This window comes from Struthio camelus, chromosome Z (genome assembly GCF_040807025.1).
Source record: "Struthio camelus isolate bStrCam1 chromosome Z, bStrCam1.hap1, whole genome shotgun sequence".
Lineage (NCBI taxonomy): Eukaryota > Metazoa > Chordata > Aves > Struthioniformes > Struthionidae > Struthio > Struthio camelus.
Window position 1 is genome coordinate 35,626,237 of NC_090982.1, and position 25,223 is coordinate 35,651,459.

At 41.7% G+C, this 25,223-nt stretch overlaps 2 protein-coding genes across 4 annotated transcripts in view; both read left to right on the plus strand.

Annotated features, from left to right (window-relative positions):
- The first annotated feature begins 7,457 nt into the window (after nt 1-7,457).
- LOC138064471 (cyclin-dependent kinases regulatory subunit 2) lies at nt 7,458-10,628 on the plus strand. Its single transcript, XM_068927263.1, has 3 exons — nt 7,458-7,738; nt 9,253-9,380; nt 10,570-10,628. Exons 1-3 carry the CDS (start codon nt 7,680-7,682, stop codon nt 10,620-10,622), a joined length of 240 nt encoding a protein of 79 aa, XP_068783364.1. The 5' UTR covers nt 7,458-7,679; the 3' UTR covers nt 10,623-10,628.
- A 2,121-nt stretch (nt 10,629-12,749) lies between these two features.
- LOC138060889 (selenocysteine insertion sequence-binding protein 2-like) overlaps nt 12,750-25,223 on the plus strand; it is a 28,235-nt gene continuing 15,761 nt past the window's right edge. For 2 of the 3 annotated variants that reach the window (XM_068926551.1, XM_068926549.1), the window contains exons 1-8: nt 12,750-12,868; nt 14,523-14,668; nt 16,507-16,699; nt 18,520-18,649; nt 19,070-19,302; nt 20,367-20,454; nt 22,031-22,176; nt 22,779-22,934. In XM_068926551.1, coding sequence (XP_068782652.1) covers nt 12,827-12,868; nt 14,523-14,668; nt 16,507-16,699; nt 18,520-18,649; nt 19,070-19,302; nt 20,367-20,454; nt 22,031-22,176; nt 22,779-22,934 — 1,134 coding nt within the window. In that variant the 5' untranslated portion in view covers nt 12,750-12,826. The remainder of the gene's footprint in view (nt 12,869-14,522; nt 14,669-16,506; nt 16,700-18,519; nt 18,650-19,069; nt 19,303-20,366; nt 20,455-22,030; nt 22,177-22,778; nt 22,935-25,223) is intronic. The other variant, XM_068926550.1, reaches the window with a different exon arrangement.

Sequence of the window (25,223 nt, forward strand, 5' to 3'; positions counted from 1 at the left end):
CCCAGAATGAGTGATTCAAACAAAATGATTCAAAATCAAGGACTAAAAAGCTAGCTGTTAGGCAGGTGCGAGTGAAACACTAAGAGACTGCTAATATGTATAGCTGAATGTGAACAAAAAAGAGTTTTACCTGCCAAGACAAATTCGAAGTTCTATATATCTCCTACAACAGATGACTTTTAGTGTTTAAAATAAGGATGGGAGTCACCAGGAACATTGAGAGTTGAGACGCATAAGCAGGGATTTAAAAAAAAAAAAAAAAAAAGAGAGAGCGAGAGAGACAATGAGCTTGTAATAATCAAGATTCGAAATCATGGGAAATAATTCAAACAGATATTCCGTGCAAGGGAAATACTTGAAAATAAGCAGAACTGAAAACGACCACAGGAGAACAGTAAATCAAATGAGTTTCTCTGAAATAAGGCAACAAGACTCAGAAGCTTGGGATACTACATATTCAGAGGAGCAGAAAGAATGATATTACCCTGCATATTTCTGGTGAAATCACCCCAGGAACAGTATATTTTGTTCCGGACATCCTTATTCCACAGAAGAGTGGTAAATACTGCCGTGAACTCAAGCAAGAAGGAAATACTGAACATAAGCAGTTTAGCTGCATTTATTAAATCAGGGACATGATAATGATCTAAATATCCAAATACGATTACAAACACAAGGACAAAGGAAAAGCTCAGGCTTATACATATGAGAAAAATGAAAAATAAGATTGGAATTTTTAAGTATAATTGATTGTTTCCAAAGCTTTCAAAAACTGAGTTCTGTTTAATTGCAATGAAAGAAAGACCGGGTTCAGAATGTCAGGCGAAACTGTCAGCAACTGAATGTGTTGTATCTGACTCCAGCTCCACAAAGTGGTCCAAACAGGCTACAGCCCTGGGCCTAACTCATCACTGAGACCACATAGTCTTCAGTGCCACACTCAGAACAGAGGAAGGAGGGGAAAACCTGTCAGAAGTGTGGGTGGCTCCTCAGAACGGGGAAACCCTGCCGCCTGACAGGATGCCTTTTCAGCTCTTTTATGGTTAGGGGGTGGGAAATCTGGCCCTTTATGCTTACTCCATGACATTGAGATCCTCCTGCCTTTGAAATCTTTGGAAATGTACCCACACTATGGCACAGGTATTAATCACAATCTCAGTTTTCTTTGAGCTGAAAATATATGTGCTCTCTGCCTTAATTTGAAAAAATCTGCTATCCTCCAGTCTTCAAATGTTTAATGAATCAATTACTATTATCTTAGCCAAAAAATAAGAGTGTTGGCTTTCAAAGAGCATCTTGCCATTTAAAATGAAATCAGTGAGCCCTCCAGTGGCTATTTTAAACCTTACATTGTTACAATAAGTGAAAGAAAAACCAGTTGTACATATATGGTTCATTTAGATTCTGTTCGGTATGAACTGAATTCAGTCATCTTCTGCTACTCTACTAACAATGTTTTCTAGTACCTTTTAAAAGACTTTATAATACTTGCAAACCTGCTATATTTTCAGCTCAGGTACCACTTGCTTCCTCTCCTGTGAATGTGCAACATTTACATGTGATTAATTTTAAACGTGAATAATTTTTCAAAAATCAATGAAGAAATATTTACAAGAGCCAAAACAAGCCTATGTTTTAGGCTCCTACAAGTTCAAAGTCCTAGCCTATAATCCTCTAGGATATAAATCCTGTCTCTGGAAGCTACAGACATCTGGGACAATGAATAAACTATTCACAGCTTCTTCCAATAGAAAAACCAGGATGTGACAGATTTAACACAAACAAAAGAAGGTGCTTGTTCTCACAAAAGAACCTGTTCAACCATGGAACTCCTTGCAACAAGATACTGTGAATTCTAGAAGTTTAAATAGGCCTAAAAATGACTGAAAAAATTCATGAAACAAAAATTCATCCGGGCTGTTAAATGCAAAGAAATCCCTGATCAGTCATCACGGGAGCCTAGGAGAAATCTGGGAAGATATCATCACGTACTTGTCTGATTCTTATACTCTTCCTTAGGGCATCCATTATAGAAAGGTGACAAATGTTTGGCTAAAAGGACTTTTTCTCAGATCTAGCACTGCCATTTTTGTTTTTAAATAAAGCTCTTATTCAAACCATTTAAGCGCTGCATCAAAATTTTTCTGTCACTGAAAATCTCTAATAGATTCCGCTGCAGATTTTTTCCACTGGTCCACTTTGAGATGCTATCATGTTACACAGCCTACAGGAAAAATCTGAGCAGGACTGTGCCACACATGACAGCATCTTCTTGTGCTTGACTCTACAGTCATTACACCTTATCATCCTGAATTTGTTATATGAGCTTTGGTTGCTATGGAAATCATCATCTCCTAAATTCAGCACTATTGATCTTGTTCAAGACAGGAATACTTCAGTGTGGCTCCTTTTAAGATTTGATCTGTGCTATTCAGATACGGTTCTGATCACTTCTTTCACAGGAAAATCCACAGAAAGAGAGGTACAGAGAATTAAATCTGAATGAAATGACAGAGATGGACACCAGCTGCCAAGCCCTGCAAGGATCTGAATGGATCTCAGGATCTCATGCTTAGACATTCTGTACTGTTGGCTCTCTATCCCTACCCTGTAGACCGGGCTCCTATATTGAGTATTTCATTCAGCTATGCCTTCACAATGCAGTCCTTGAGCCAGCTCAGGTCCTGGCAGGAGTATCCATCACAATAGCTTCACCAGGTTAATTTGTGCTATTTCTCAAGTCAATGTATCCCTTCTCAGATGGAAATCCCTAGTAAATCAGCTAGACTATTTCCAGTAGTCACACTAGCCTATTTAGAGACAGCTAAGCCATCAAAACATGGCACTGTTCCTTTAGACTCTCCAAGTCTTAATTCTCATTTGTGAACTGAAAAGCAAGATAAAAATTACTGATCTGTTTCCTTCCATTAACTGGGGAGAGGTTAATTAGCACATAAACAATTCAATGCCTCTGAAAATTATTTCAAATTGAAATTAGGCAATAAATCCAAATTTAAGCATCCACATTGAGATAACCCAATTTTGAAGATCAAATCTGCAAAACCAAATATTGTTCATTTTACACATACGAGTAGCCTAGCTTAAGTCTGTAGGACCAGTGTTTTTAGGATTATTGGAGGTTTTGAAGTGCTAGGCAAATACCATATAAAACTAGTACATAAAATAAAAAGCCAAATAAAAAGTTAGTTTACTGAATAACAGAACTAACAGAGACTGATTTTCTGCTGACTCATGGTTTATGGATAATTGGCTTTTATGCCTTCAAAAAAGGCATCCATTCTAAAGGCTGAAGGATATTTTCCACTGAGGCATTTGTAAGGGCCTCAATCTCATGTGGATTCTTTGCTGTCTAGTAAGGTGTGAGTTTAACTAAAACAACTTCCTCCATCAGACTGCTTCTGCTCTATCAGGCCATCTGTCATCATGAAACCTGGAAGAATTTATTTATCAACATTTCTGTCAAGTTTGACTGAAATCAGCCAATAAGTTCAAAAGCTAATTGAGCATCAAAACCAAAGTACAAATGCTTAAGCCTTGTGTCCATAGGAAACAGATTAAAAATATAAGAGCACTGATCACAGTTCATCAGTATATATAATAAATGTGATTCACTCTCAAATTCTGCACAAATTATTGTGCGTATCATTATGACTCATTAGACAGTACAAAAGGTTCCTTGACTGTGATCTTGCTGTCCTGCTCAGGAAAATACACTCAAGTATCCTACGTTATTGTTCTGGGAGGACATATTTGAAAACAGAACTGCAGCGAATGTACATCTAGCTTAAATTTCTCACATATTCTGTAGAATTGAACAGAAAAAGCTGGAGAGAAATATAATCAGAAATTGTTAGGCAGACCACAGATGGAAAACTCTGCACCTTCCCCTTCTGTCAAAATTGCCCCAAATATTTTCTATCTACCATGACTTAGATCCTGAATTCTGTCTATGAAATAGTAAGGTTGACATAGCCCCATCAGCATGACAGATTTTGATTTAACATAGCCCTCACAACTCTTCGGAGAGCCCTGGTCAGAGTATTACACAGAGGATTTAAATCTACTCCTGTCTGGATATATGAAATCAGCCAAAAAAAAACTGTGTTCACAGCCCATCTGTAGTACTGAAAAGGCTCTATGCTGATAACAGTCACATTATTTTCATGCAGAACTCAGATTACTGCTCTCAGCCAAAATTATATACTCCTGAATAACAGCTACAGAACAGACAGAGAAGCTCTCTTCATGTTTCTGCCATTTTTATACTTTCTCTTCTCTTTCAGCAGCAAGGGCTAATTGGACAGGGTGTTGAGTGGGAGTGTGCTTTCCAGTTGAATAGCTCATGTGTCTCCCCAACACATCTATGCTCCTTAGGCCCTAGGGAAATCTTTTAACGTTTGTTCTACGGCATACTGATAGTCAACAACAGGAAACTTGTATGCATGTGTACTATTCAGAAGTGAAATCTCCAATCTTAAGCCAAAGTTCTTCAATATATGCTTCACTTCAATGCACTGAGGCACGAGTGCTGGTTAACTAACTAGCAGCTTTTCTCTTTGATAAATGTAGACATTCATGGTTCATTCACTTCTGACCCAGCTGCTCAGTAGTGAAACTGCAGAAGCAGGATCTGATTCCAGCACTTAATAATATACCTAATTCCAGAAACTAACAATAAAGTTCTTCTTCTTTGAATATCAAAATTCAGTGTTACAGTTCAAACAAAAGGATCTTTCTAGAGTATTGAAGAAAGAATATTAGTTCATGTGAACATTCAATTATTGCTCTACAGCTCAATATATTACAGCCAGGTAAAAGTTAAAATGGAAAGGCCTAATTGAAACAATCACAGAAAGTAGGCCTGAAAGAGATCACTGATCACAGGCAGGATCAGGTGTACCTAAAACATTTGTGCTGGATGTTTTTTCTAAATTGCTCCTTTTGATTAGACATTAGGGAACATTCCCTATCCGTATCTAAGCCCAATGTAACTATCTAAGCAAGGACTTTTTAATCCAAACCTGCCTTAAAGCATTTCTGTTCTCTCCACATCAGTTACGGATCGCTATTTATTTCCTTCTTGGCAGCTTCATTTAGTGATGACTGTCAGATCCTTTGTGTATACCGAATATTCTGAAGAAAATGTTGTGGAGAGCCCTGCTTAACGAGCTTATTACTTTATTTTAGTAATCTTACAAAATATATCCCTACTTTAAGGTTTTCATTTCAGCAAAAAGGTATCAGGCTATCAGTGGAACTTACAAAGTTACTGGTATTGTTGCAATAGTTATTGCCCCTGAACGTTTAGAAGTCTTGCCAGGGAAAAGCAGCGATGATAAAAGCACGAACAGCAACGTCATTCTGCTACTAAATGGTGATCTCCTAACCCGAGATTTGTCAAAACGGTACGTTAGTTTTGTTAGTTCTACCAGCTGCCAAACACATACAGTTAACCTAAGGAACAAGGATTTTCAGAATAATTTGAGAAAACTCAAAGAAAATTGAATAGATAGGCAGCTACCTAAGAATTCTTTGAATATTCTTCGAAATGAAGGACTGGTATGAGTATTTGCTGTGGAAGAAGTTGCTTTAAAGGAACTCCAGGTTTTCGCCTCCGAGTGTGCTCAGGGATGCTTATCCATAGGCTGTCATAAAGGTCCATTCTGATCTCTCTGCTGTTCAACACGCCTGAGATAGGCTAAAAGATTATAAAGGCACAAAGATAAAATATCTTCAGTCCAGCAAAATCTCTTTGTTGCAGTGGGTTTATCTTTTTCCCACCGTTATGTTCTTAACAGAAAAGTATTCTGAGTGTCACCTTCCTTATGTATGAGAAAAAGAATAGCTATGCAGCCTGACACTAAGCTATAAACCCTTATTTTGTTCCAAAGAATCCAGACAACGTGTTAGAAAACTTACACGTAGTCTGTACTTATTGAGGGTCTTTGTTAACAAAAGGAACTTTGACAACCCCAGAGATTCAGTCAAGAGAAAAATATTACCAGTGCGTTATGAGAAGCACTAGTACGTGCCACTATCCTTCATAATCCTTACTCAAGGCAACGTTATCTGTTAGAGACGAGCAAACATCTTTTAACCGTCAGGAGACTGTTTAAGCTTCAGCATTTAACTTCACATTCAGGGTCCAGTACTAGTAACAAGGCCACTTTCAGTGAGCTGCTGCTAAAAAGAATGGTAGATATCCACAAATGTGGAGGGATAGTGTGTCAGCAATATAGAGACTCCCATGACCACAGAGCAGACTTTTTTTTCCACCAGAATCGTTTTCAGCTGTATCTATCACATGATCAGAGGGACTATGCAACTGTGCTAGCACTATGGAAGCAAAAATGACACCAGCCTTCTTTTACTTTAGAAGCACGACAAGGAGAGGAGAGAGGAACGCACTGTAGACAGAGAATGCAAAAGATGAGGAAAAAAAGGAATACTGACTGGCAACACGCACATTAGATAGGCTTACATAATCCTAGAGGGCAATTACCAAGCAACACCACTGGAATTTAGAGAAGTGCAGAATTCAACATTTATCTGTTCAAAAAGTTTCATGTTAAAAACAACACTTACAGCCTAGAAACTGTAGTATCTGTAGTCAAATTATGAGAAGTTGCTACTTGATTTTAGTATAGAAGTATTAACTGTGGTATTTTTTTGGTACTATTCAGAACGCTTCTCAGTGGGAACCCGCTTCCACAGAAGCCACACAGCTCTGAACGTCCCTGCTCCCTCCAATGTATCTTCTGTCACATTGTAAGCCTGGACTGTTAGCACAGTCCTGAAGCCAATACAAAAGCAGTACAAGGCACACCATGATAGCTTCTCATTACTCTCTGCACTACAATATAAACATCCCGGCACTTCAGTCATTTTTTCTATAAGCAGCATAGCAGTATTGCAGGAGCCATGGCCTAACGACATCAGAGGCACAGGATCTGTCCGCACAGGAATATCCAGGGTCCAGTATGCCAAGAGTTCATAAACCTAGCTAGGCCCCAGGGGATGTAACACATAAGTGACCTAAGGGCAGACCGTTACTTTTAACGTATTAGCTGATTAGAACAGGCTCCCTCCCCACCGCCTGCCGTGAGCAACCCCTACGAGGCCCGCCCGCTCGCCCTGCAGAGCGGAGCACGACAGCTACTTATGCTGCAAGGCGGGCCCGGAGCGGCCGCAGCAGCCATCCCAACGGATCGCTAACGGCCCCAACTGTCTCGCGCACAGCCGAGGGCGCTCTAGAAACTGCTGGAACCGCCCGGCCCCTGGTTGCAACTGGCCAATCGCGGCGCCGCCGGGGCTCAGGCGGGGCGCCGCTGCCTTGGAAACGCCGCAGAGCCCAGAATTCACGTTTGGGCCGACGTGCGCACGCCTCCGCCCCGCCCCGCTCCGCTCCCAACCGTCACCCCCTTACGTAATCCTCCACTGTCGCTTCCGTGGATTGGTGGAAAGGCGAGAGCCTGAGTCAGACGGCCGTCTCCGCCGGCGCGGCCGCGCGGCACGCCATTGGCTGGCCCAGCCCACCAATGAGCATGGAGCTGCTAGATTCAAATCGAGTGGGGCGCGGCAGCAGGCGGTTAGTCTGCGGCAGCCGTCCGTGAGGGGTGCGCGCTGTGCCGTTACCGCTGCCACCGCCGCCTCGCGCCATGGCTCACAAGCAGATCTACTATTCCGACAAGTACTTTGACGAGCAGTACGAGTACCGGTACGAGGCTGGGGGAGGGGACGCACCCTGCTAGCATTTCCTGGACGGAGGCTCGGGTAGGCGCCTCTCCCCGCGGTCGAGAGGTGCCCGGGGGGAGAGGGGGAGGCCCACGGGGAGCGGGGCCCTGGAGAGCGGCTCCGCTCTGCCGCCTCCGCGGTGGCTTCCAGCTGGCGGGGAGGGACAGTGTCTTGCCTCCTCACCACCGGCGCTCGCGGAGCTTTTAGCCGCTGATGTGGAGTGGGGGGACGGTGCGCTGATCTGGACCGCTTCGCGGTGAGCAGGCGACGCCAGGCCCAGTCAGGAGGTGCTGAAAGGGGAGGGGGGGCGAGGGCGAAGCCCGCTGGGCCCCCGCGGCGGTGGCGGAAGGCGCTCGGCCCCTGGTGACGAGTCCTGGGCGGCGGCTGTCTCATGGCGGCGGTCCCTGCCGCTCCGCTCCTCTGGCGGCGCTGTCGCTACCCGCAGAGCCCGGCGGCGGCGCCTCCGCCGCGAGGCGGAAGGCTCGTGCCTCCGGGGCACGCCCCGGTGTATATGCCCCAGCAAAGCGAGGCTGGGCACTCAAACCGATGCGTGCAGGAGTCTCTAAAGAACTACGGGTAACGTCTTGTACTGCCCCAGTTCCGGTTCCGAATGCAGGTGAAGCATGCGTTTTGGTTAATGCCTCAGCTTTGAGGGCGTTTCGTAAGGCCTGGTCGAAGTATAGCGCTACTTAATGTAGTTCATAAAGACTATTTCGGTGCTGTAGCTGCTCCTGTTTAAAGCTATGCCATAGCACCAGTTTGCTCTGGATTGTAACTGATGCTGTTCAAATTCGGGCCCTTCAGGCTTGCTTACTGCTACTTCAAAACAGTGTTTTGCTCATTTCTGTATGTAGAAATCTAAGTGCTAGTTAATCAGTTGACTTTTACTATTCAAGTCACTTGATCTCAAAAGCTGGACTGAATACTTACTTTTGTTTTCTAATAAGTAATAAAAGAACTTGCAAATGTGAATAGCAGGCTCTTTGCTTCTCCACAGCTGGCAGATCAGGCTTTTAAGTGCAGTTAGTGTTCTATGCTTCCCAGCCACCACCACTGTAATCTCTGAGCAGAAAAATGTTATTTGTGATTGCAAAATACTAACAGGAGTGAACTTATCAATCACTCTAAAATTGCAAAGTTCATATATTTCTGATCACACTAGTCTAATTGCTTGTATGACAGCCAGCTGCCAGGGGTATGGGTACCTGTATACAAGTAAGAGTGATTATAATGTGCAGGGGAATGACTCTTTCATTTCAGGAAGTAGGAAGATGTAATGTTTTGTAGGCAAAGTTAATTTCAAACCATCTTTTGGAATGGCTGCATTGTAGTCATTAATTAGCAGTACCTATCAACACTCTAGGCTAGGGAAGATGTTGGTGTTCATAACTGAACTTGCTTACTGTCTTTCAATATAAATATGTGTAAGTTTTCTAGTCTTTGCCAAGACAGGCATTGAGGTAGTAATGTGAGATTAACATAATTAAACTTTTTCAGACACGTGATGCTGCCAAGAGAACTTTCAAAGCAAGTACCAAAAACCCATCTAATGTCTGAAGAGGAATGGAGACGACTTGGTGTTCAGCAAAGTCTTGGCTGGGTTCACTATATGATCCATGAGCCAGGTAAGCACAGATGAACAAAGGAGTCTAAAATAGCAACTATCTAGTGCCCAGAACTGAAGGTTCAAGTATATAATAGCTTCTGCTCTAGAATCCAATTAGAATTTTCTACTAGATGTTTAGACTTTTATTTATCTGCTTGCTACTCTAGCTGCTTAGGAAAGCAGGCAATGTAGCAGCCTTTAGTCTAAACTTCCTCTCGCTCCCAGAACTGGTCAGATAAAATGGTAGCTACCTTCTAAGTATCTGCAGTCTCTTGGACAAAACATGCTAGGCTCTATAGGCTCTGCCTATAGAAATAGGTTTTACAGAGATCTTCAGTGATGTTAACATCTTGGCGATGGCTCCAAACTTCATACAGCAGCATATATTCATATAATGAAATAGTAAGTTAACACGCCACTTCCCTGGACAAGGTACTGCATTCATGTTCTGAAAAGTCTACAGCATAGTTTGAGCGCTGGCTCCAGTGTCTGCTAAAAGCTACACTGAAGCCAGTGTCTTTCAGTTAATGGGGCAGGAAGCTCTAAAACTCGACCAAGTATAGTTTACTAAAAACAGCCATTCAAGATACCCTTTAGGCAGGCTTGTTAACATTAACTTAACTGGTGATAGTCCTATGGAGTTCCAAGCTCCAAAGGTCCGGAAGAAGCAGTTAGCTTAATCTTCCAGTGTCTGCCTTTGGTATTTTGATATTTTGAATGTACTGCCTTGAGCTTCTTTGGAGGAGCTGACAATTCAGGTCAGGTCAGTTGACAAGTCAGGTCATAATAATGTAAGCTGCTTATATTAACATAATTAAAGTGTGCTTTGATGCTTGACAGTATGTACTAGGTCAGGCCAACATAACTAGCTTCTTAGAGTAAGTTACAGTGATAAGGCTCATTAAATAGCCCAGTGTCTAGTACCAAGTCTGCTGTGTTTTCCTGTATTTTTGTTCCTGTAAATAGCTCAAATTTGGGGGACTGCAGAGTTCCAGTATAAAACTTTTGAAAGAATGTGATTGCTTAAAGTTACTGTAAAGTGGTTCTAGAAACTGTTCCACATGGGGACCTAACTGTGGGTTTAACTACTTGGTCTGTTTAGTATCTGACAGTAAGCTTCAGTTATTGTTCAAGAGATCTTGAACAGAAATCACCTCCTTAGCCAGGACTTAAGGACAGGCTAACACTTTGTTCAATTTTATTTCCAGAGCCACACATTCTTCTCTTCAGAAGACCTCTTCCAAAGGATGAGCAAAAATGAACTACCTTCTAGAAATCTACTCCTAAATCTTCTGGAACTTTATGTATATGAGTGTATATATGTTGGTAGTATTCAGTGAATACTTGAAAATGTACAAAACATACATCCATACCTGTGCATGAGCTGTATTATTCACAGCAACAAAGCTCAGTCAAATGCAATTCCAAGTAGGCTGCTATGGTGTTCAAAGATTAATGAAATTTTCTTTACTGTTAAAGTGCCTATTTGACTTTTCATTGAATTTTTGTTTATTAAAGTTTACATGTTGCATGTTCTGACTAGATGATCACTTGTTACGTGTGTTCAGTAACTTTCACACTGAGCTTTTCTGCTAAACAGTGTAGCATGTTCAAATCCAATGGCTCATTGTTCAGTAGTAGGCATAAAGAAATAAACTATTTTTAATGCTCTATAATAACTAAATGTCTAAAGTTTTAATTTGCCAGACAAAATGACTTATCTAACACCATGCTAGAAGTGTGTGTGGGGGGGGGTAACTCACTTGGGAGAACTTGGAAGTTGGAGAAGCTACTCTGTTTCTCTGCAAGAATTTTTACCCTATGGTCTTTGGTTTTTTGATCCTTACCTGAACTTCTTTTAAGGGTGTAAATCAAGTGGGCTCTGTACTGAAAATGAAACTGGCAGTGGTAATACTCAAGGTATTTAGCTAGGCAGGTGATGTGCTGTTTAAATGGAGGCAATAGTTGGGCTAGCCTCTGACATACTAATCTAGAAGTAATAGTGATTATAGTTTAAGTTACTGCAGGATAAGTATTACGCTATCTCCACAGTGTATACTTGGAGGATGTTAATTATACTACATTTTATTAAGCTTTTTACTCCTACTTGGTTACTTTGCCCCAAACTATCTTCCTATCTCAAAGTTTACTCTGGGGTTTTAGCCTATGTTTCCACTGTTTCACTTTTTTTTGGGAAGCTGAGTTGGCACTTTGCCTTGCTATGTAGGCAGTCCTTAAAAAGCATGGTCAAAGTAAACTGAGTGCTTTTTCTCTAATAAAAGCAGCTGCTGGTAGCAGGACAGTAGAAACTTGCTTCCTTTATATTTAAAGGGTCATAGCCAACCCAGTAACATGTGAATTAGTTCTTATTTAGAAAGTTGTGCGCCGGCACAGGTGAGCTGTTAGATTGAATCCATATACCAAGTTCAGAGGTGACTAGTTGCTTCAAACTGGTCCATGTGGCATACTGGAGCCCTGTAGTAGTGTGCCTACAATCAACTTCTTTGAAAGGATGCTTCAGTATAACTGTCTCTTCAGAATAATTGTTTGTTCAGTATTGGTGAGATTGTAGCTGGTTCACTTCAAATGCAAGCTAGCCTTAGATCTGTAAGGTCAGGAAAGCCAAGAGAAACAACATCTTCATATCACTTAACTGATGGGGGCACATGATCTTCCTGTGTAATGTGGGCATGCAATAAAGATATGTTGTAGTGCCAGGTGGAGGTAAGTGACTTGCAATGGTCACACAGTATGGCCCTGTATATGATTTAACTGCTGTGGCTGGAGGCTGTAGACATCAGAGCTGTGTGGCTGAGATGTTAATGGCTCCAGAAGGGGATATTAATAGGAAGTAAGACTTCCCCAGTATCCTTCCTATTGCTATGTTTATGTCAGATCTGGTGAGGCAAATAATCCTCATGGTCTTGCCCCTAGAATTGCTAAAGTTGCCTACTATCTCGGTGCTGAACTGCAAGACTAGCCTTACCCCTAAAGTGTTGCTTCAGGGAGTCTAGCCAGAAGAACCACCCCTCAAACTGTTATCTTGAACCTGGCTTTTCCTTGGCGACTCAGCACCAGACTCTTGGGTGCTGACTACTGCTCACCCGCTACCATTGGACTTAAAACACTTTCTGCCTCTTTATCTCCGAGTGGAAGGAGCAAGCCCAAGACCCGTACCTCTTCTTGGCTGGGGCGAGGCTGCTCTTCACCCGCTGAAATGCCTCACCGTCTCTCGAGCGCGGCTGGCGGCTGCTCAGCGTCCCTGCTGCCCCGGGCCGGGGACCGGCGGCCGCCGCTGCCCGCCCCGCTTCCCGCCCGGGCCGGCCCCCGCCCGCCCGCCCGCGCCCCGCCCGCGCCCCGCCGGCCGTTGCTGATTGGCGGCGACGTCATCGGGCGGCGCCGGCGCCGCCTCGGAAGCGGGAGCTGCGCGCGGAGCGGGGCGGGGGGCCGCGGCCCGTCCTCGCCATGTCCTCGGAGCGGCGGCCGGGCGCGGGCCGCGGCGGCGAGGTAAGGAGGGCGGCGGCGGCGGCGGCGGCGGCGGCGGCGGCGGCGGCCCCCTCCGCTGCGCTCCTCCCCTCCCCTCCCCCCGCCTCGGCCTCTTACGTAACCGGGGGCGGAGAGCCGCGCCCTCCCTCCCCCCCCCCCGCGGGCCGGCCTCGGCGCAGCCGCCGCCGCAGGGGCCCCCCGCGGGCTGCGGCCGGCCGCCCGCCCGCCCGGCTTGCGTGGGGTTTGCTCGGAGGCAGGCAGGGTCCTTCTGGAAGGGCCCCCTCCCAGACCGGTCAGCTGAGCCTCGCGCGAAGGCAGGTCGTTTCCCCTCACGCGTTACTCCTGGCGCCGCTTAGGTACAGCAAGCACTTCCTGAGAGAGCAGCCAGGCGCCCCGCTCCCTTTAAAGACGTAGCCAGAAATCGCCGCTGCGTTACGCATGGATTTCCTAGTCGGGCTGAGGTGGCCTTAAAGTTAGCCGTTAGCCTTCAATCACAGCTGCTTCCTGCAGGACGTTACTTGTTTGGTGAACATGGTGTTCTTGATACCTCTCTTGCTGTTCAGTATTACCTCACAAGTCTGTATGTGTGTATGCGTGTGTGTGTGTGTGTATGTATATATGTGTGTATATATATATATTTGTATATACGTACACCCCCCCACAGACACTTATATATATATATATATATATATATATATAAAATGTTTACATGTCCATTCAAATTTCTTGTCTTATTTGTCACCGTTAAAATGGACGTTCTGTGCAGATTGGATCTGCCTGATAAATTCAGGACCCAAAGAGTTGTCAGTTATCTGTTGTTTGCTTCAGTAAACCCCTTTAAATGTTTATGACCGGCGGGAATGTTGAGCCACCAGAGGGTGCGCTGAGTCTAGTTTGCATGCTCAAGCATTGCAATTACTGTTCTTCTATTTTAAAAGGCCTTATGTGTTATCGTAGGTATTGAAATGGGCTTTGACAAGAAGTAAAAAGATCCCAATTTTCCTGTAGCGTGTCAAGTTACCCCCAAATACATCATCGGCTATAAAAATGACTTGTTGCGTGAATTAGAATGAGTAAAACTGTATAACACTGTCATTTGCAATAAATACGTTTTGAATCTCATTTTGATATCCCTTCATATAAATATGTTTGGTTTAAGTCGATGGTAATCCAGAACAAACGAAAATGAATATGAATAGATTTGTAATGTGTCAAAAATGTTAGACGTCTGCCTAATTTAATATTCATTTCACACAAATTCCCTTAAAAATACTAATATACACAAAGCCAGTGTTGTTGAATACTTCCAGAGTTGGATCTTAGAGAAATGGTAGTTACCTGCTGGGAGTTTTAATTTATATTTTTAGAATATAAAATAATGATTCTTATTTTGGAGTTTACTGCCTCTTGTGTCAAGCAGGCCTCTGCCATTTTTGTAGCAGAGCTTAGTCAGTATTTCATGGTAAATGTGGGCATTAAAGAAAATAGTTTTCCCTGAGAATTCCGTCTCCCTTTCTCTCAATTTCCTTTCTGTGAACTTTATAGTTTTGTATGTTTTGTTAGAAGAGCGCAAACTAACTCTTTCCTAGGATGGTTAAGCTCACCAGGATGAATATTTTTCACTTATAATAATAATCTCAAAATGCATGTAGCCAAAAAACGTTTTGTTTCTCAGGGCATCAAGTTATCAGCAGAGGTCAAACCGTTTGTTCCCAAACACGCGGCGGTAACTGTGGCATGGTCAGAACCCTCAGCAGCATGTGTCTTTCCTAGGTACTTAACTACATGCTACCCATTTGTTCAGGAACCAGCGCTGGAAAAGTATGTATATTTTCTAAGTCTTATTTCTTGGGGCGTTTTTAACTTTCCGGTTTCTGACGTTGAATACCAAGTTGGAGCTCGGATAGGTTAATATCCTAACTGTAGAAATGCTTGTTCATTGTCTACAGGATTTCGGTTTTTGCGTTTCTGTTCTGGGGGCATACATCTGCTACCTAGTCTCTTGCTCGCGAGGGCCGGTATTGTTACTGAGCGTTAAAGAGAAGAAGGGAAAGTCGTGTTGGTCTGTAGCGATTGATCTGCCTGCTTTATATTTGGGAAGGAGTTAAATCTGCTCCTTGGGCGACAGAACAGTTGTTATGACCAGGCTGGGATAAATACAGTTGTGGAAGAGGAAGATCCTCCAAGAAGGTTTCTCTTGCTATAAAACATTTAAATAACGTGTGGGATTTTCCTGCATCTCCTTCCCCTCTCATTCCCTCATACCCTCCTGCCCTACAAAGGCAATTTCATTAAGAATGTTATGGAGATCTAAATTTTTTTTTCCAATGAGGCCTAGAAACAGGCCTTCTGTGTAGATTTATAAACTTATTGTTAACCCTGGGGCAATCTAGAAATAAAGTGTACCTATCAGGATAGGAAATAACTAAGTTTTGTAAGAACCTTGTCACATTCCGTAATTCTACAGAACACTAAACAGTGGATAAATTTTGCAATTATTGCAAAATTATCGCAGCGTCCTAAGAAGTTCGGTTAGAGCCTTAGAGAACACATTAATTATAAGTTTTCTTAGTACCTCAACCATTTTATCCTAGAGGGAAATCTCAGTATTTTCAACCCATTTTGGTTTGTAACTTAAATTTAATAATGAGGTGAGTGTGGCCTGATCTACAGTATTTTTTAACATTGAAAAAAACCAGCAGGTAGCAGCAGTATTCCTGTGAACTTTTTTGCCTTGCTGGGTTTGAACCATAGTTATCATTTTAACTCAGATGTGTTATTTTTCTTTTCTGCTTGTAAATTGTGATAATGAGAGTTGCTTTGACTGCAGTCTATCAGAAATTAAACAGGCAATAAGAAACGTGCTATCTGAAGTCTTCTCTTCTGATAAGAATGTTTTTCTGTTTTCATTATCTACCCAAGGTTATGGTAAACTGTTAGAAAAATGAGATGCAACTTTTTCAAGTTGGGAAATTTCCTTCCTCCCTAATCAAATTTGGATCTCAGTATACAGTTTCTGCAGAAAGCATGGGAGGAAATTGGAAGAGGACGTTGAGTACACTTTTGAAAAAAAAGGCACGATGCAGACATACTGTGTTTTCATAAACTGTGATGGCTTAAGTTCAGCTCTGCTTTTGGTGGTTTTATAATCTTGTGTTGTATTTCATACATGCCTCATGCCCTGTAGTGTGCTATACTCTCATGTTGTTATTGAGGCATTTTAAGACAGGTTTTACTATTTTATATATATGTTTTGCAGTCAAATATGTAGTGCATGTAGTTATACTGTGCTTTTGGTTTGTTTCACAAGAAAAAGCCTACCAAAAATAAGTCGAAAGAACGTTGGTTACGTTACACAGAAATGGGACTTGTAACTGTAACACGGGCTAGCTTTGAAACTTGGAAATAGGTTTTCAGATAACATCTGTATTTTTAAATATTAACTAAAGTACCTGTTTCCTCCAAAACAGAATTAAAGTATTATTAAAAGCAGTCTATAATGCTTAATTTAATTAACTTGGACTACTTTTCTTTTGAAGTATAGCCTCCGTATTAAACAAATCCTTCAGCCAAGGGGTGATGTGTTACTCTAGACAATGAGTATATGCTGAGGGTTTGTCCCGTGACTTCTCATGTCTTTCTCCATGTCCCTCGCATAGCGTTGCGGGAGATACTACGCTCAGTGACTACTCCAGCTGCTCTTACTCGTCCGATGTTGTTTCAAGTGTATACCCAATAGCAAGCTCACAATATCATGCTAACAACTCTGCATACTACAGTAGTTCTGGAAGAGTCAGTGAATCTGCTGAACAAGCATATCCAGTCAGACCAGAAAGTAGCAATGTTTCAAAGGTAAGCAAATATACTATTTCAAAACATTATAATTAAGACATTCTTATTTTAAGTCCATGTGTCCAAGAGTTGTGTTCATTTTTAAAGTGAATAATCACTTTCTGTTCTTGTAGCAATAATGAGTGGCGTGTTAAAAGGATGGTAGTAGTAACACGCTCAGCTTTAGATTTCAAGGAAGTTAATGGAATTCTATAATTTGAGTGAATACAGTTTTTCAAGAAGTATATTTGAAAAGTGACGGGCCTGTATTTTTTTCCTCAGAAAGTAGCATAGGGGAAAAAGATGACCATGTATTTGTGAACTGTGTTTTACCTCATTCATTGTCTGGGCTTTTTCAGAGCCTGGTGCACCCCGCATGACCTGAGTTAGAGAGACCCAATGGCTGTGATCAGCTAAGTGGCTGAAAAGTGATACAGACCATGTTTATCAGTGAAGGATTTTCACCTGCTACAGGTGGAAAACAATCCACAAGAGAGAAGAAACTCATGTTGGAGCCCAGAGGGAAAGAGGGTTAATGTTAGGCCTGTTCTCCTTCAATTAAACATCTTTTGTGATTGTGTGTGTGTGTGTCCATTTGAGGATAAATTCCTTGAAAATTAGATAAAATTTTCCAACAAAGAATAGACAAGCTACTCAAAATTCAAAAGTCAGAAAAAAAAATCAAGTGTATTATTAAGCTATTTCCCTGTTTGGTTAGACACTATGATTCTTTGATTATATACAAAGAGAATAGCCTTACAGATTCAAGTTGTGTGTACTCCAGTCACATCCTTCTGGGTGGACCTTATTCTCTAGGCAGAGACCTGGTATCTTCACTGTGGTCAAGCCTGTGTAGAGGAAACCTAGTTTAACTTCTGGGAGGAGTTTTATGATCTGTATAGGGCTCGGCTGAGTGCTGCTGGATGGTCTTTTTGGCACCGTTCCATTGTCATTTATTTCTTTGTGATCTTTAAGAGAGATGCTGTTGACCTTTGCAGCTTTGCATTAATATAAGCACATCTTCTAAGGCCTTAACGTGTTAACCTTGGAGGTCAGGAATTATCTCTTCCCCCCCCCCCCCCCAGAAAAAAATGTTTATGCCAGATGTACTTATTCCAGTGTCCTGTAATCACAAAAAGTTAAGCTACTTCTCTAGGTTGGCTTAGGTGCATGCCTAGTGCTTTTTTCTTGCCTGTTTAGACCACACTGATTCCTGAGCCCAGCTCTGGCAAGGTAAATGCCTGGTGAGAATCACAAGGCTTCGGGATTTGTGTGAATACGTTTACTTTACTGGAAGCACATAGATGCTTCTTTTCTAATTACTTTCTGGCTGCTCAAAGTCTTTTGGATGTTACTGGAACATCAGTCTTGGCTGGTTTTGTCTATAGTACATAGTTTCGTCAAAGGCTTGGAGCGCTTACAAGATTGTAGCCCTTTTCTAGATGAAACTCACTTTTAGAAAGTCAGACTGGATGATTTAAGACCAGGTTTAGGTTTTAAACTATTGGAAATGCTCCAATTAATTGTAACAAGATCTTGAAAGTACAGTTGTCTAGAAACATATGGGTTAAATACATCTTGCTTAAGCCACAGTATATTCTAAAAGTAACACAGTTAACCAAATGTAAATAGGATTCAATAGCAAATCTAAAACTGGCTGTTCTTCTGGTTTTTATTGGCTGTTGATGATTATGGTGTACTAACTGTTTATGGTGTGTTAACTTAAAGTTCAAACTCCAGACGCACAGTTAGTGAACTGTAACTCAAATTCTACTAGGGCAAGTTTGATGATTCCACAAAGCTCAAGTAAAATCAACTAAGTGTGTCACAAATATTTACAGCAGAGAAGGTCAAAAGAGGGTGAGAGAAAATTAGACAAGAGAAGGCGGGATGGAGAGGACTCCTCTGGCAGAATTGTGAACAGGACTTCTTTCCAGACGTCTGCATGCAGTAGGGATTCCACGAAACCAGGTACAAATATGCTGTTTGGTTACAAATATATAGAGTAGGTGCGAAATAGTTGATAGTGCTATAACTCTAGTTTGTGATCATGTTTCCAGATCTGTAATAGTTAAGGAGGAAGTTTTTTCCCAGGAAACTTTTTGACAAGGTATGGTGACTTCCCCTTTTTGCCAGTTCCCTGGGTTTGTGTAAATTGATACAAAGAATTTCCTAAGCAAGCACCTGAATTTACAATTGCTGTGTATTCAGTGTTGTTTATGTATCTTGATTATAATAGCAAGTTTTGTTTTTTTTTTTTTAAATATAAAGTAAGTGTAGCCATAGTTCTTGTGACAATTACTGTGTTTATGTCAATTGGTGTGCTGTAAGACATTCATAGAACTGATCACAGACAAGTTCTGTTGTTTTGACTTTGTATACTTTATTCAGACAGGTTCAATAAAGCTGCAAACAAGAAGTCAACAGAAACTCCAAAAAGAGAGACTCTTCCTGTACCTGCTGTTGAAGCTCCTGTTTTGGATTTCTCCAAGTCACACAGTTTGGGAAGAAGTGAGGTATTGGATGTGCAGCGTAGAAGCGGATCGGTATGTTCGGCGGAAAATAGCATCACATGCCTTAGTCAACCACTGAAGACGCAGACGTCTCCTTTGTTCAACACGGAGGTTAGCTGATGCTTTCGTGTTGCGGAGCTCATAAAAACGTAAAACTTGTGAAAACTTCAAGAAGTTATTTTTGCATTCTGTATGGTAATTTACCTGTTTAAGTAGCTTGTAAGGAAGTCTCATAGCCCGAGGTGTTGCAGTTCTTTTTGTTGATGGTGGTGCCGGTGCTTACCATCTCCTCTTTTACTCTCTCTCACTATTCTTTCTGTGACTGTGCTAGGGGAAAGCCATGTACTGTTAGAATGTGTACATTGGCACTGTTATGGTCCATTTTCTAGCTTGCCTGTAGAGAGCACATCTATTCCTAGAAATTTCTTAATGGCTTTTTGCTTTATTTCCCTCTGGTAATGTGTAAGCAGCCATTTATTCAGCAGTTTTAACAGATTTAAAAAAAAGGAGCCCTGTGTTTGTAATATTGTTCTTAATTGCTGTGTGCTAAAGGATAAACAATAAGAAACTGTTCCTGAAGGAGGGAAGGAGGTGTTAAGTTGTATGGGTTGCTTAAGTTAATTCTTGCTGATTTCCTTGTTTCCCTGGTTGTTAATAAAAACAATGCTGACACATTCTGCAGCGTGTCAGATGTGTTGTATCAGAATTTTCAGCAGTGATTGAAGACGAATCTTGCTTCCATTTGAAGGATCCAAATAGCATAATGCTTCAAGTTTTTGCCTTTCAGTGGAAATGCTTGTGGTGGTGAAAATACCTTGTTGCTGACACTGTTTTCCTTTTTCATTGCTAGTTTGAATTTGATGATGGACTTTGTTTTTAATGTTCTTAGAAAGTTTAAACGTTTTTATTTGTTCTTAGAATTATTGTTTGGTCGCTGTAGTGAAATATAAGCAGACATCATCTTGCTTGTATAGCAGTAGACAGGCATCGGCTTCTACTTTGTAATACGGTCCAAATGGTAGTTCCAGTAAGAGCAACAACAAAAAACTAAGTTACAAAATTCCCTATGCCTTGATCTGTGCATGGATTTGGATGGAGTTTTTTTTTATGCTCCATTCAATTTATAGCAGTGCTTGTCTTCCTATTTTTATGATTTCTAACCATCTATTTTGTAGGAAAATGTTTCTATGGAAAGCAAAGCTCCATCAAAAACTTTAGAAGAAACAGTAGTCAGCTTAATTCCTTCTTCATTTGATGGTAGAGGTAAGTACTATAGACATAAATTATTTACCTGTATTTGAACTGTTTGCATCTCATTAATTTGGCAAGATAAAGTATTTGCAGGAGCTGTTAAACAATAATGTAAACAAGGAATTAAACAGCAAAATTACAAAACAAGCAAAAGAAATAACACAGCCCCAACCCTACTCTAGGGACCTTTTAGTAAAGCAGACTGGGTGTATCTTTTTCTTTGCAGTACCAGAGTGATCTCGATGGGTTTTGTGATTTGTAACATTTTTTGAAGTTTTTAATTTAACACTTCTTGGAATACAAACAGACAATTGTGAAAGGAATCCGAGTGAGAAATCATTTAAAGTTAATCTTCTTGAGCAACGCCAAAAAATTGGCAAAGCTGTATCAGTTTCTTTGAAATGAGATAAGTCACTTATGGCTCACTCTTACTTATCGATTTCATTAGCAGATCAAAACTGTGATTGTCCTATGTTTCTCTGTGGTCTCATTGATGCTCAAGGGCTAATGTTGTGGCAGTTGCCTCCCATATTGATTATGAGGAGAGAGAGTAATGCCTATTGATTTATTGGAAGTCTATTGAGTCATTTTCAAATTTTTTTCAGGAATAAATAAGAGATAAATATTTGATCAGTCTTGGTAAGCAGATAGAGCTTTCAATAGCTGATGGTCTAGTAGATAGGTGTTTTTATTCTGTGGCATTTGTTATTTCTGTCAAGGCTGTTAAAAAGGAAGATTGCAGTGGAATACTGTGGTATTCTGCTTTAGTGCTGAAATGTTCAGTTTGTTGTTTCTGCTTACCTGGTTTGTGCCTGTGAGGATGCAGAGTTTTTTTATTTTTTTCTGTAGCCACAAAAATATCAAGTGGCTAGCTTCAGGTAAGTAAACGTAATTGAGTTGACCTAAGTCCAGAATTGTGTGAAATGTCAGCAAGAGTCCGTCCTGGAGCCATCAAATATGTTATGCGCTGGAGTTGTCTGCACACCTGTCACTGTACTTCTGTGCGTGCACAGAACTGCACCAGTCTGGACAGTTCAGCGTTTATCTTTCCCTGACTGCAATAACGATTCAGAAATGACAGTCTGATCTGCTTAAGTGCCTTGAAAGGTCTACCAAAGATAAAGTTTTTCTGGAAATTTTGAAGTAATCTAATAACATTTTTTCCCCAAATGCTATTCTCCTCAGTACTTATCCCCCAGAATAAAATAGCTGCAGTATTTGCTCAGTGAAGTTTTTCTCATTCTTAAAGAAGAATTTAGATTTTGCTCAGTATTTGCTGTGTATTAACAGTATTTACAAGATGAATTAAGTACGAATTCTTTCAAAATACTGATATGTCTGAATGGTACTGTAGATGAAAGTCTTGCACACTAAAGCACATAAGAAGACCTTTCAGCTTGTGTATTCTCGAAAGCCCTCTGGAGAAATGAGACATGCAAGTGAGCATCTTATTTCACTCCTCCTGAGGAAAGAACATGGCTCTCTACTATACTTGATAGTACTTAATTCATTCATTACTGATCCTTTGCTTCTGGATCCCTGAGAAATATTTTTGTGACATCTTTGGATATCACTTTTTATGCAACAGCACTTCCTCAAAAATCTGCCGATGGTTCTGCTCAGCCGCATGTGTCTTGGGCCATGGTTCTTTCACAGCCGCCAAAGAAAACTGTGTCATTGCCAGCATCTGAAGGTCTTTCCAGAAGCAAAGGGAAGCAGGACAGTCAGGCAAAGGTACTTGAGAACTGTCTACTCTAAACTCATTTCTGTTACTGTGTAACGGTGTCTCTTGACATGATGCATTGCCTTTTTTTTCTAGACTCCATGCGCAGTGTCCACTTCTAATATAGCTTTTAAATACGTAATATAGCTTTTAACGTAATTAAAATTACGTTGTATATGTTATAACTTTTTTCTTCATGTAGTTAAAAAGAATACGAGACAGTGCAACTCCAGCAACACTAACTTCCAAAATAGCTGATTTGAATACATTACTTTTAAGCCAGAATTTTTTCAAATTTCTGGCTTCAGAATCAGACCTGAAACATGGAAATCTAGTCTTCTTATGGGTGGATATTTCCTACTGAAATCTCAGTAGTGCAGGTACATTCTGATAACTGTGCAGTGCTCTTCAAGTGAAGAGTTCTTACATATTACCTCTGTGAATTTATGATAGGTCTTGAATTCACCATGTGCACTTAATATCCTAGCATAGGTTAATTAAGATATGCCTTAGTTGTAGAAGTTCGGTCAAATTGTGAATTTGGTTTTGCTTTTATTTTCGTACTGAAATAAATCAATGTATAATAGTCACGCCTCATGATTTTTGTCAACAGTCAGAAACAAGACATGATGCTAGTGAAACTGAGCCTGAAGAAGGGTCAGAAAAGAAGAAAAAAAAGAAGAAAAAGAAAAAGAAACCTAAATCATCTGTTGGAGTAGAGAAACCTCAAAATGAAACTGCTACAGTACAGGAACCACCAAGGATTGAGGTACAGTGGAAAGGTGGTTGTTGTGATTTGTTTTTATCGTTTCCACTATAAATGCGTGTATTGGAAGGCCAAATGTTAACCCAGCTTTCTACACATTCAGGCTCTTTTGTAGAGGAAATTTGGTCAGGGCTGTTTCAGTTAAGATGTTTGTCAGAACTTACAGGTAAGGAGGAGTCATGCCTTTTGATTTACCAAGGACCGAATGAGCGCAGAGGAGGGCAGGAGAGACAAATGGAAAGCAACAGACAGAAAAGATTCAGGAACAAATTTGGAATGATGAATCTAAGTGTCTGAATGTTAACAGGTTCTAATAAAAAGCAATTTAATATACTGGATACCATAGTGATGCTACGGTTTTAAAGAATGTGGTACTCATATCATCTCAAATCTAGAAGTAACTTTTATGGAGCAGACTGGTTACTGATTGTTTACATCCTTGTTTGGAGGGTTGCAGTTACTAATTGCAGATTTTGTCAAATTCACTTAGTCATAGTATGTGTACTCGTATTTTGATATTTCTGTGTATCAGTACCACGAATGTTTTAGACTCTCCCACGTTAGAGAATACATGTTGTATGGTCTGTGTTTAGGTGTCTCTGTTCTGGTCTCTCATAGCCTCCTATGATGGAATGACTGGCTGGGTAGATGAGGGGAGAGCAGTGGATGTTGTCTACCTTGACTTCAGGAAGGCTTTTGACACTGTCTTCCAAAACGTCTTCATAGGCAAGCTCAGGAAATGTGGGCTAGATGAGCGGACGTTGAGGTGGATGGAGACCTGGCTGAATGGCAGAGCTCAGACGGTTGGGATCAGTGGTGCAGAGTCTAGTTGGAGGCCTGTAGCTAGCAGTGTCCCCTAGAGGTCAATACTGGCTCCAATATTGTTCAACTTATTTATCAGTGACCTGGAGGAAGGGACAGAGTGCCTCCTCAGCAAATTTGCCGATGATACAAAACTGGGAGGAGGGGCTAATACACCAGAGAGCTGTGCTGCCATTCAGAGGGACCTGGCCAGGCTGGAGAGCTGGGCAGAGAGGACCCTCCTGAAGTTGAACAAAGGCAAGGGCAGAGTCCTGCACCTAGGCAGGAAGAACCCCCCTGCACAAGTTCAGGCTGGGGGCTGACCTGCTGGAAAGCAGCTCTGCCGAGAAGGACCTGGGAGTGCTGGTGGACAACAAGTTAAGCACGAGCCAGCAGTGTGCCCTTGTGGCCAAGAAGGCCGATGGTATCCTGGGGTTGCATTAGGCAGAGTGTTGCCAGCAGGTGGAGGGAGGTGATCCTGCCCCTCTCCTCAGCCCTGCTGAGGCCTCACTTGGGAGTCCTGTGTCCAGTTCTGGGCTCCCCAGTACAGGAGTGGCACGACACTACTGGAGAGAGTCCAGCAGAGGGCCAGTAAGATGATGGAGGGACTGGAGCATCTCTCCTCTGAGGAAAGGTTGGGAGAGCAGGGACTATTCAGTCTGGAGAAGAGAAGACTGAGGGTGGATGTGATCAATGTGTACAAGTATCTGAAGGGAGGCTGTCAAGAGGTTGGGGGCCAGTCTCTTCTCCGTGGTGCCCAGTGACAGGACTAGAGGCAACGGGCACAAACTGAAACACAGGAAGTTCCACCTAAACCTGAGAAAAAACTTCTTCACTGTGAGGGTGACAGAGCGTTGGAACAGGTTGCCCGGAGAGGTAGTGGAGTCTCCTTCGCTGGAGATATTCAAAACTCTTCTGGATGTGATCCTGGGCAATATGCTCTAGGTGACCCTGCTGGAGCTGGGGGGGTTGGACTAGATGATCTCCAGAGGTCCCTTCCAACCTCAACCATTCTGTGATTCTGTGATTTAACAATGCTTCACTGAAATTATACGGCACTACGTGTATGTGTTGATTTGTATGTTTGATCTAGCATGCGTAATGTTCAATCTGTGGAATGGCAGCATAAAGGACCCTTCCTTACTGGCTTCTATTCAGTACATTTTAATACAGAATATATGGCAGAGTTGTGGCTATACATTCTTTTCATTGTATCGTTCATTGTCCTAGAAGAGCACGAGAAATGACTCTGTTAACAGACCTGTTCAGTATTGAATTGCAGGTAGAATCAGAGATCTGCAGGTTTTTCTGCATGACACCATCCACATTTTTACTCTATGCCACAATACAGTATCTGACCTATGGACAGCCTGTTACCCAAACAGAAGGAGAATAGCAGAATCGTGGAAAATATTAGGAAGGTAATGGGACTGTTAAAGAGAAAAATGGAAAGAAAGCCCTCTGTAGGATCACAGTACTGGACATACACGT